Source organism: Nyctibius grandis, chromosome 11 (genome assembly GCF_013368605.1).
Source record: "Nyctibius grandis isolate bNycGra1 chromosome 11, bNycGra1.pri, whole genome shotgun sequence".
NCBI classification, from domain to species: Eukaryota; Metazoa; Chordata; class Aves; order Nyctibiiformes; family Nyctibiidae; genus Nyctibius; species Nyctibius grandis.
In genome coordinates, this window is record NC_090668.1 from 20741208 (window position 1) to 20753370 (window position 12163).

The 12163-nt window shown below is 47.1% G+C and overlaps 1 protein-coding gene across 13 annotated transcripts in view; it reads left to right on the forward strand.

The window, feature by feature from the left end:
• The window catches only part of CHD2 (chromodomain helicase DNA binding protein 2), a 90325-nt gene extending 78382 nt beyond the window's left edge, over positions 1-11943 (forward strand). For 12 of the 13 annotated variants that reach the window (XM_068409980.1, XM_068409979.1, XM_068409982.1 and 9 more), the window contains 11 exons: positions 351-489; positions 628-778; positions 2090-2212; positions 2535-2663; positions 3411-3551; positions 4742-4876; positions 6251-6429; positions 6832-6931; positions 7476-7692; positions 8070-8319; positions 8438-11943. In XM_068409980.1, the coding sequence (XP_068266081.1) occupies positions 351-489; positions 628-778; positions 2090-2212; positions 2535-2663; positions 3411-3551; positions 4742-4876; positions 6251-6429; positions 6832-6931; positions 7476-7692; positions 8070-8319; positions 8438-8771 (1898 nt within the window). In that variant the 3' untranslated portion in view covers positions 8772-11943. The remainder of the gene's footprint in view (positions 1-350; positions 490-627; positions 779-2089; positions 2213-2534; positions 2664-3410; positions 3552-4741; positions 4877-6250; positions 6430-6831; positions 6932-7475; positions 7693-8069; positions 8320-8437) is intronic. The other variant, XM_068409989.1, reaches the window with a different exon arrangement.
• The last annotated feature ends 220 nt before the right edge of the window (positions 11944-12163 follow it).

Sequence of the window (12163 nt, forward strand, 5' to 3'; positions counted from 1 at the left end):
GTCAGCCACTCTCTGTATGGCTGTTCTGTGCTGTTGGTTTGGAGATACAGTGGTCTGGGCTGGATTTCCTGCTGGGTCTCTGCCTGTTGCAGCTGAACAAAACTACTGAAGCAACAGCTCCAGTGTACTTAGATGTATTTTTAAGAAAATGATACTGGGAGGTGTTTGGATGGCAGAGCTAAGTGAGTTAGTGAAAGAAAACTTATATTTTGGGCCTGCCTTAGCAAACAGCCTTATGTTTAAATGCAAGGTTGCAGGCAACGTCTTGATCTCTGTGTGTCTAGACATTTTTACAGAGGCACTTCCTTCTGTAAGAGTTCTCTTAGTTGATGTGTTTTACTGTTGAGCAGGGAAAGGACCTGGAAAAAGAAGAGGTCCTACTATCAAGATTTCTGGTGTCCAAGTCAACGTGAAATCCATCATCCAGCATGAAGAAGAGTTTGAAATGCTGCATAAATCCATTCCTGCAGACCCAGAGGAAAGGAAGAAGTGAGTTTGGCTAAGTAGGCAATGCAGAAAGAGGCTCAGGGAATTTGGATTGTGTAGTGGAAAGAGAGTAGCCCAGATATGTGGATTTGCTTTACCCCCCGCAGCATTAAAAGTAGCACATGTTTGAAATGCCTTCAGGTACCGCCTGACGTGCCGTGTCAAAGCTGCCCATTTTGATGTAGACTGGGGAGTGGAGGAGGATTCTCGCTTGTTAGTGGGAATTTACGAGCATGGTTACGGAAACTGGGAGCTAATTAAAACAGATCCGGAACTGAAGTTATCTGATAAGGTAGGTCGCTTTGCTTGTTGTTTGCATTGTGTCCCTTGCAGTGTTCATGCAGAACGTCTTTGATTTACTCCAGAAACAGATGTTTATGTTTGTAACCACTCCAAAAATAATAATAATGAATAATAATGAGGAAAACAGCGACCTCCATGGAATGTTGCATGCTTGATGGAAAGCAGAGTTGTGTTATTTGATTGGCAGTAAATCTTCTCTGAACAGTACCATATGAACCACACTGAAATGGTGTAGGAAGAAAATGGTAATGCTGACATGTGTGGTTCCATGCACAGTATAGAGGGTGCGTTGCATAATCGTGGCTTGATATTTCCTTGAGCATCGCACAAGAAGCTGAGTCTGAATTTCTGTGTGGAAATAATTTTTCACAGATTTAACACTGCTTATGTCAAGACTGGTCTGTCTTAGCTTTGAGGGTGTAGTTACACGACTGGCTATGGCAGCAAAGCCAGCTGGAAAGCCTCCATCTGGTTCCTCTGTTCCTCGGTCAGTCCCGTAAGAACTGTTCATGGGGGCCATGTTGAAGTGAGCCAGGTTAAAAATCAGCCGCCATCCGTTGTGTCAGCACAATAGAAGGAGAGTGAACTGCAACACAGGGCTGAGGAACATCGAGAATCCCTACACCAGCTTTGCTGCCAATATGCTCCATTCCCATGACATCCCCGCTAGTGTTTTTAGCAAAGATCAGCCTGTAGGTGAGAGCCCTCCTGCATGAGGTTCCGAAAGGCATTTTACAGTGGAAACAATTGCCTGAGACACGCCACCCAAGTTGCAGTAAAGTATAAAGGTAACCTAGTTGGCAAGCTAATTCCTCCACAAAGTGGCACCTTGCAGCCTTGTTTTCTGCTAACTCTGCATCTGTTTCATTGCTGTAGCAATGTCTCAGGTTACCAGAGGGGACCAGCCTGCTGTGACAAGGCTGTCACAAACAAATCTGATGTGTCAAAGAGAGTGGACTCAGTTTTGCAACTGAAGGTCCCAAATATAGTTTGCAAAGTTTTTTTTCTTCTTTTTGCACACTTCAAAGAAAGATCATAGAGAATCTAGAGAGCTGCCTTGGGGTCCTTTCACTTCTGCAAAAGGCCAAGGGGAGGGATGCTTGCTAGGAGCTTCGCTTTTGGCTAGACAGGGAGAGTCTGTGTGGGAGCTGAAAGAAATGCTTGAACCTTCTTGTTCCCCCAGAAGGTGCAGCATCTCCAGCACTTTGCTGGGCTTGGAAGGACTGCTGCAAGTGTGTATCTCTTTTGTCAAGGTTTGATAGGTGCATGTGTGTGTATTTTTTTTTTTTCTTTATCAAAGATCCTACCTGTTGAGACAGATAAGAAACCTCAGGGAAAACAGCTCCAGACCCGAGTTGATTATCTACTGAAACTGCTGAAGAAAGATCTGGACAAGAAAGAAAACATGAAAGATGGGGAAGAGGTGAGATGTGGCTGCTTGATTCTGGGGATTTCAGGATGAGTGTTTGGCTGATGACATGAGACAGCCTGTGTTCCCAGGTCACTGAACATCATCTACTTGAAAGAATATGGACTTGTCTGTTGTCTGATTGCATTGTGATACTGAAATGATAATTAGTAAGGAGCAGGTAATTATTACACTTACTGAAGGACTGAGGTTCATCAGGCTTCCTGCCACCCTGCATGACCTGCAGTTTTTTGCAAGATGTTCAGGAGAGGGGGTATGTCCCCAGGAAGTAGCTGTAGCTATTTGCTTGCCCTGACTTGCTCTGTGTTTTCACCAGGGCAAGCTAAAGAAGAGGAAACCACGAGTAAAGAAAGAGAACAAGGCTCCCAAAGTCAAAGATGAGCATGGGAATGAACTCTCCTCTCCTCGGCACTCAGACAACCAGTCAGAAGAAGGTGAAGTCAAGGTGAGTCAACTTGGTAGATAGCAGCTTTTCCAGGTTTCCTTGAGCTATGTTGTTACTGCAGAAGCTCACCTTGAGAAGCACCCTAGCAAACTCCCTGTGGAGTTGGGGGGCACTACAGAGTGCATTCCCACAGGAGACTGGCAAACGCACAAAAGCATATATACAGCTGTCAGGATGGAAGAAGGACCTTTCCCACCCACTCTTTTACATGAGGGCTTTAAGTGTTTTGGGGGATCCTTGAATGGCCACAAACATGCACATATTGACTTGGAGGAAAGGTTGTCTCAGGACAAACTCTGTTGCCCTTATAAAGGAGAGAAAGAGCAATTGTTTCCCTCTTCGGTACGTCAGCCAGTGGTGAAGCTGGAGTTTACCAAGGTCATGCTGTTGCTTAGAAAACGTTCTGTCTTTGAGTGGTTTGGCTTGTAGTCTAAGGCTTTTTGTTCATGTGCTGATCAGTATCTACCTTAGGGGCTGCGTGTTCTCGAGCACAGCTGGCATAGGAAAGCAGTGCTTATCTATAGTTTGCCAGCTAGTTACAGATTGGGGCTCATCTATTTTGTATACCCTTTTGTCAAGGGTTGGGTGGATTGCAGCTGGTTAAGCAGGGCTTGCTGTCTGGTTAAAGAGGTGTGAGGGCAAATTTGGGACCTCAAAAGTTGCCTGCATTTCAAAGATGTGAGTTTTATGGAAGGAAGTGTACGTGAGGTGAGGGACTCCAGTTTTGTGCTGTGACTGATTTTCTAGGAGGATGGCTTGGAAAAGAGCCCAGTGAAAAAGAAACAGAAGAAGAAAGAGAACAAAGAGAACAAGGAAAAACAGACAACCACTAAGAAAGAAAAGGAAAGCGATAAAGAGAAAAAGAAGACAAAAGACAAGAAGGAGAAGGTATGTGGTACTCAGGAGCAGTTTAAGCGGCAGGAGAGTCTGAGCAGAAGGGCAAGCTATGAGACTTATGATTCGTTAAAGGCTCTGTGTGAAGAGACATCAATGAAGCACGGTGAGGTATTATCCCTTTTTGAGCTCTCCTGAATTCTCATTGTGAAGAATTGCAGTAAGAAGTAGAAAAGACAATATATCCTAAATCTTGATGGAATGTGAGCAAAAAGGAAGATATTTTGTCAGACTGCCTTTAAAGTACGGCTGTCCCTGTGACAGCGATATGGCCAAATACCTGATGTTAAGGAAGAAAGGGGGAAAGTGCCTGGAGCACTCAGATCAAAGTTCTGTTCAGCTGTGATTTATCACAGGGTTGGCAGCTCCTTGTCTGTATTCCCCTCTAATTTAAACTTACTCCAAATAACCCAACTGTCCACACCATCAAGACTGTAAGTTGTCCTTGTTGCTGTTCAGGGCTCAGCAGAATGAGTGTTTCAACACCAATAGTATGTTGTGGACTAAAATGTCCCTTGAATTTTGGGCACAACTGCCTTGAGGCTGGATTCAAATTGGAAAGCTTCTATAATAATGACCTGAAGTACCTGTCCAATGAACAGGTAGGTACTGCAAGCCCAGTGTGTTTTGACACTGAGATCATAAGTGCAAATCAAGAAGCTTTGTTGCATATGTAGGGGAAAGTTTGCTTTCCAGTGATTTTTGGTATGACTTTTGACTCGAAAGGGCTTTGACTGCAGATAAGTCATATAAGTCAAAATTTACACTAACAGGCTGTGATTTGGGGTTGCTTTCCAGAGGATCTGAGGCCTAGTGACATCACATGAAGTTGCAGATCCTCATAGATATGAGACTACTCTGAGCTCTGTCCTTTGCAAGGGACATATATTCTTTAGCTTAACCTTTCTTCCAGGTCTTCAATGTTGGTTTTCTCTCCATGAGTATGAATATCGTATTCATGTCCAAAACGTTGGCTCTGACTTCTCTCTGCTCCCTCAGGGATGACGTAAACCTAAATAGAGACATTGCAGCTTAACGGCTTGAGATCTTGGGAGGAAAGTTGTAGGAGTGGTGCCCGGGGTTTAACAACTGCCAGTAACAATAGTGCAGAGGTTGTTAGTTGGATCACTTGGGATCCTGCAGTCTGGCTCATCACGTGATGTGTGTAATTTGCCTTTGTAAAGCCTAAAGGTGGTGAAGCCAAATCTGGAAGTAAAGGGAAGAGATCGCAAGGTCCCGTCCACATTACAGCAGGGAGCGAACCGATCCCCATTGGAGAAGACGAGGATGATGATTTGGACCAAGAAACATTCAGCATAGTGAGTATTTTCCTCGGGAGATGGGAGGGCAGTGGCAGAGAGCCCAGCAAGGCAGTCAGGGTTTGCTCACATGTTATCCAAGGACGTGTTTTAGGTGTCAGGGCGTGAGCCCCCTCCTAGTGTCCCACAGTGATTTCCTCTGGCCGATCTGAGGGCATGGCAGAACAGCCCTGTACGAGTTGTCCACCAGCCTCCTCTGTGCCTACCAGCTGGCTGCTGTAAATGGTGCTTCAGCTGGAAGAAACTTCAAATCTCTTTCAGCTTCCGATTCTCACTGAGCAGTTGCACTATTGAAAGGTTCAGATAACTCTTTTTTTTCAAAATTCAGCTTTGCACGAGTGCACATGTTCATCCCCTCCCTCTGCCACGGATGCTAGACAGGGCAGAAGAGGGCACCATGTCACCAGGGCATGCAGAAGGGCTCTTTTCTCCAGCTGATAAGTTCCCACCACTCATTTGAAAGCCCTGGGTTACAGAAGACCCTGCAGCCTTATGTGGCAGTCTCTCTTCTGTAGAAGCCAAGGAGCCATTGGGGCTCTTCCAGGTGGGAAATACAGGAGAGTTTTGAGGGTGACCTTGTATGGCCGTAGGAGGTACAGAGTTGCCTGAGCTGTAAGCGCTTCCCTAGTTGTGTAAATGCTCTTGCAGCAAACATGCCGTGTTGTTGCAAACAAGGCTTGTTGTAAAAGTAGCCTTTAGTAGAAGTTGTCATGGCAGACTCTCCTTGGCCTGACATGCACAGGGAAATGCTGAAATGCCGCTTTTTAAAAACAGCTCTCTAAGTGCAAGTCTGTGTATTCGCTAAAGGTCCTGTGTTATTTTTGTCTGTTTTTTTCTTTAACTCTCCCTCTGTGATGCGTGAAAGGTCCAGTCAGGCAGTAGAAACCTGTCTGATTTACCGTCTGTGCGCAGCGTTGATGTGCACAGCCGAAAAAGATGGTGCTTTCATCTCATGTCTTCCAGTTTTGGTAAAAGCGATAGATTAAAGCCACCACAGATGGGGATGGACAGGGAGGCTATTGAGTGAGCACTCATTCAGCTGGGGCTGTTGGTTCAGCATGTCAATGCTCGGTTACGCTTCCCTGCCTGCCGTGGGATCGGTGTAAGAGCAGATCGTGTGCAGTTACGGTTTGCAAAGCAAATTGTTCCCCTCTAAAAGGGGAGGGCAGTGGAGGTGGGAAGGCTCTCATCTTTTCCTGGTTATTTTCTGCAGCATGTCTAACAAATTGCTGTTTTCATAACTGATCTCTCCTTGCCTAATGGTCAGATAAAGCTAATATCTTGTGCTAATGAACTTCTTCCAGCTGTCTGATTAACAAGGGAACAGTGTAAAGCCCTGTGCCAAATGAATCACTTTCTGCTCTCTTTTTCAAGTGCAAGGAAAGGATGAGACCAGTCAAAAAAGCGCTGAAGCAACTCGATAAGCCTGATAAGGGACTGACGGTTCAAGAACAGCTAGAGCACACACGCAACTGCCTCCTAAAAATTGGGGACCGTATCTCTGAGTGCCTTAAAGCCTACACTGACCAGGATCATATCAAGCTATGGAGAAGGTGAGGGACCATTTTGTTTCCTTTGGCTGGTCTGTGATATTTAAAAATGGTAGTCAGAGGCTGCTGGGTTTTATGTGGATGTGTGCCATTTGCCTCTTATTTAACCTGTGAAATCTTGCGTTCTCTAGCCCACTCAGGCCATAACCAGTCTCAGGCGAGGGTTTTGTCTGCAAGTTGTGCTGGTTTCATTTAAATTGATTTCAGAGGTACTTTATCTAAACCAGTGCAAACCTCTTTATTTTACTTTGAAGAACTTGGTTCCAGCTGTCCTGATCATCCTGTCCTGAGCTGGGTTGAGACTGTTTTCCAGAGAGGGTAGAACTGATTTGATGTTGGTTTGAAAGCAGCTGGCAGTTAAAGTACTGATGTAGCAATTAACAGAAAATGTTTATGTCCTTCTAGGAACCTATGGATATTTGTGTCAAAATTCACAGAATTTGATGCCAGAAAACTGCACAAACTCTACAAGATGGCTCATAAGAAAAGATCGCAGGAAGAGGAGGTGAGCTCTGAAGTGCCTTCCCTCCAGTTGCTCTCTTTAAAAGTTGTCACACTTTGGAGTGCCAATACTTTCTGCCTCTTACCGTGGGCTTTCTTTAAGGTTGTTGACAGTCTGTGATTTTCTTAACCTCTAAACAGTCTGGTTGCATTTGCCTCCTCTTTCATGTGGCATTTCTCCTTTCACCTAACAACACTGGTCACTTTGTCCTGGCTCTTCTGACCAAGAAAAAGCATTGCTTGGTGTGGCACGTTGTGTTGAGTTGACCTTTAGAGTGAAAAGCCTGGGAGTGCTGCCCTGTACAGATAGATGTAGAAGCAGAGCCACATGGGGCTAAACTGTGCCTGTCCTCCACCACATTTGTACATTGCCATTCATACCATGCTTGGGCATGGTTGGTTCACCAAGTCCTCAAAGATGTGGGTGGCCCACAGCGTGGGGAGTCTGCAGAAAAATGCAGAGCCTGACAGACAAGGCTGTTGCTCACATAGTCTGAACCTTTTGGTGGAAGAGCAGTTGAGCTGCAACCCTTTCTTCAACCTTGCAGGAGCAGAAGAAGAAAGAGGACATGTCCAGCATGAAGAAGCCGTTCCGCCCAGAGCCTTCAGGCTCCAGCCGCGATTCTGTGATGTCCCAGTCTCACGTGCCTCACAATCCTCATTCCCAGAAGATGCACCTGCCCCCTTCCCACGCCCAACAGCAGATGCATGGGCACCCGCGTGACAACTATGGCCATCCAAACAAGAGACATTTCAGCAACACAGGTGAGTGCTGGCAAGCCAGGAGAAACCATCTCTTCTAACCTAATGGCTGTTTGCTCTTGGACACAAATCCTCCTGGGACTTGTGGCTGGTCAGGTTTAAAGGTGATGGGATGGGACATCTATTACCACTGTACTTATTGCTGGAGTAGAAAACATGGTGATATAGTGGTGAAAGAATATAAGATATAAGAACAGGACAGAATAATATTTGCTAGAATAACGATAAAGAAATTCAAAGGATAAAACTGAGCCCACATAGTTTAGGGAGGAGAAAGTTAAAGGGGCACAGGAATAGTTATCATTTCTTTGAGAATTCAGCAACGTAACGGGCTTAAACTAAAGTACGAAGGACACTTACTGGTGCTTTCCTCGTTGCAGACCGAGGAGAATGGCAGAGGGATCGAAAGTTCAACTACGGTGGCAACAGCAACCAGATGTGGGGTGGGGAGCGGCATCACCAGTATGAGCAGCACTGGTACAAGGACCACCACTACGGGGATCGGCGATCTCGTGGAGAGCCCCACCGCAGCTCTGGGAACTACAGACCAAATAACCTCTCCCGCAAGAGGCCATATGATCAGTACAACAGTGACCGAGACCACAGAGGCCACCGAGATTATTATGACAGGTAATTAATTCCCTTTCATCTCAGAAAGGCTGGGAGGAGTTTGCAGTGATGCACCCAGCCGCAGCAGCCAGGCTTTCCTTGGGGAACTGATCTCCATCCGTTCGTTTTCTCTCTGCAGGCACCACCACGATTCCAAGCGTCGACGATCCGATGAGTTTAGGCCTCAGAACTACCACCAGCAGGATTTCCGACGGATGTCTGATCACAGACCGCCCATGGGGTACCACGGCCAAGGACCTTCGGACCACTACCGGTCCTTCCACACAGACAAATTGGGAGATTACAAACAGCCTCTCCCTCCACCTCACCCTGCAGTGTCGGACCCTCGCTCGCCACCCTCTCAGAAATCCCCCCACGATTCCAAGTCACCTCTTGATCACAGGTCACCTCTGGATAGGTCGTTAGAACAGAAAAACAATCCAGATTATAACTGGAACATTCGGAAAACATAAAGTGACTGAGAGGGGGGAAGCAAACGTCTGAAATACTTGGTTTGATGCAACAGCGGCTGGTTTCTCCAAGCCAGCAACCAGAAAGTCTGAACATGCTGCTATCATCTTGTTGGGTCAAGGAGGATTTTGGGGGAGTAGGTGGAGGAAGACTTTTCCCTAGCTCTTGGTTCTGGTTTGGATTCCCGTTTCCTTTCCCCTCTTCTACCATTGAACACTGAAACCAGCCTTGCTGCCTCATTCTTTGTTTTGTTTTTGTTTTCCCCAGTCTGATGGACCCAAGGGAGTTTTCCCCAGCCAGTTTCCCCAAACCGAGAAGGCGGATCGATGCTGCTTAGGGTTGTGCAGGAGGCTGCGTGCCTGCTGTGACTTCATGTTACGTGACAGATGCTGCTTTGGGATTGGGGATAAGCTGGTGGGGCTGGGCTTTGTGTGTAACCAGCATAGGGCAATGGGAGGGTGTGTTCAAGGAGGGACAGGAGAGTCCCTCAGCAGCCAAGCTTGGTTGAAAGAGGGACTCGATGTCCCTGCAGAGTGACTCCAAAGGAGTTGGAGCCATGCTGGTGACAATCCATCGCTTTCCTGGCCACATTATCATTTCCGTGTCTTTATCCATTTCAAGAAACTGGCTCTGCTTTGATTGCTGTTGTGTCCCCTGCAACAGAATAGGGTTGGGGGAGGTCTTCCTCCCATCTCCAGGGCTGGAACTGGCAAATCTTGACTCTGGGGTGCTTTGGGATATGTAAAAAAAGAGACTTCCTTAGCAAAGGCTTAGTTCACTTCCTAACCAGTAGGAAAGAAGTTGGGGTGAGAACAGTATTTCCCAGTGGACAGGGCTCAGGAATTTGTAACAAAACTCCTCTTCTGACATGGGCAGCTTGGATGGTCCAGGAACTAATACAGGTGCTGGCTGGGCACTGCAAAGTACTAGAATAAAAGACAGCTCTGGGGATCCTGAAGCTCCTGATCTCCCTGCTACTGAAGTGCTCCAGTCTTTGGGCAAGACATTTCTGTGCTTCGTGAAACAATGATCAGAAACCTTTACTGCAACCAAAGGATGAGGGATGGTAGAGCAGAGTGAAATAGGAATCCAGTGGACTGATCACCTTCCTGCCACCCTTCCAGCAGTCAGCAGTAACTCTGAATTGCTAAAAGTACGTGCACTGAAAGACCCTCTGTCTGTCTAAAACAGAAATGTGCCTGGGGGCTTGGCACCCAAGTGAGCAGGGGGAAAATGAGGAATTCAGGACTGGGTCCTTAAAAATCCTTGGAGCAAATGTCTTAAGAGCCCAGCATGGCAGAGGGAAAAGAGGAGTCTGCAGCCCAGCTCAGTGGGCTTCAGAGCAAACACTCCTCCAAGCATTCGAGCCACAGCTTATGATGCAGAGCAGTGTCCAGCCTGGAGACTGGCGTGGTGAGAGGGGTCACGCACAGATTGCTGACCAGAAGTACCTTGGGTGATTGTTTTTCAGGCCCTAGGTTTTTGTTTGTAGAGTCACATCCCTGGAGACCACAAAGCTCTCCCAACAGCCGGGCTGCCCAGAGCGTGGTGTCCAGGGACATGTCATCTCCCGGAGCGCAGTATTAAAGACCAGGCTGTTCCTGACTCCTTTTTCTGATGGGGGACACAAGCAGGGCCTCCTGTTAAGATGCCAGTATCTGACCCTAATAAGCTGTGATGTCCTTTCCGCGAAGGCCTGAGGGGAGGTGGGTGTTCAGGGCTGGCTTCCTGACTCCAGCCAGTGCCTTGGAAGGCGCACGCAAACTGACACTAATACCCCCACGTCCCCACCCCGCGCAGTGCGTCCCTTGAGATCTGCTGCCGTCACTCGCTCCTTCCCAAGCCCACCGCTTTAATGGGACACACGGGAAGCGTTTCGTTCCCCTTTTGAGTTTATCTTGCAAGATTTCCACCAAATGCAGAGCAGTTTTTCTTACTTAGGGGCACCGTGCTGCCCCGAGAAAGTGTTAACGCTTGTGTTTACCTGTGCAGGAGGAGGTGAAGGCAAGTCTTCCACAGTCCCCCTTGGAGCTGCCAGGTGGTGGGAGGGGTGGAGATAGCATATTTCTGCGGCGTTTCTGACTGAGCTGTGATTGCAGGCACGCTTGCTGTGGTATTCCACAAAGAGGTCCTTTCTTTTCAGAGGTATTAGCTTTTAATGTGAAAATGGAGGAAACCTCGGAGGGGCAAAGAGAACTGCTCTTTTTGTTCGCCAAGCGGTGCTATCACGATGGAAAGCTCGTGCCATGTGCTTGTAGCAAAAGGCAATACTGGCCAGACCAGTGTTATGGTTGGTGCAGGAAAACTTTTGAACCCCAGCAAGAGGTTTTTTCCCTGTCCAGACGTGGGGGTTTCTGCTTATCGCAGGTTCCAGGTATGAGGTTGGTTGGAGTTTTGTTCTAATGCAACAGCAAAAGCATTACCCATGTCCACGGAAGAGCTGTCCCCGCTGTCACATTAGCCTGATACTGAAGTCACGTAGTTTTGTTCACTCGTGAGCAGGTCTTCGCTGGGTTTGGCTTTAATGAAGCTGGAGAACTAGATTTGGGAGAAAGTCCTTCCTGAGCACACACACACGCATTTGATGTCCCCTCAACGTAGGGACCATAACCAGACACAGTCACTGGGATGTGAGTGGGATCGGAGGGGACAGGTCCACAGCCATAAACCTCGCTGCCGTGTTTGTGTCAACACCTGGTACAGCTCTTCCTTCCAAACCACCTGCGGGACTCCCTCTAGCCTCTTTGCAGGAAAAAGTAGCAACTTGCTGGGTTTTTATTTAAAAAAAAAAAAAAAAGTTTTTCAGCCTGACCCCTCTGGAAATGGTGTAAAGCTGTGAATCCACACGGTGGAGACTGAATCCTGGCTGTGGGGACAGGCGATGCGGTGCCCAGCCGACATGGATACCTGACAGCGCTCTGAAGCCCTTACGTGAACAGTGTAAGTGATCCACACAAAAATACTACTCTGCTTTCACCCGTTTCCTCCCGACCTCCGCCTCCCCTCCGGGGAGAGAAGGACTCTTACTGTAAAAATGTGGACTTTTAAACCTGTTGACTAAAAACAGTAATTAATATTAATTTATATTTGTGAAAAAAATGCCACTGTCCTAGTGATTTCTGATGTAAATATGTTGTTTATATAGTATGTATTAAATTTTCCTACATTGTAAAACTGCTGTACTTTTGATTCTTGTATATTAAAAAGTGTTACTGAGATTTTCAGAACCGCGCCAGCGTGGTGTGTCTGGGGGGGGTCCTGCAGCCCCTCGGTACAGCAGCAAGTCTAGATTTGGGAGAAAGTCTTGGATGACTTGGGATTTGGGAGGAAGCACAGGGTGAGCACCTAAAACGGGGCCATTATGGGATTGCAGGGCCCTTTCCTGCTGGCCACG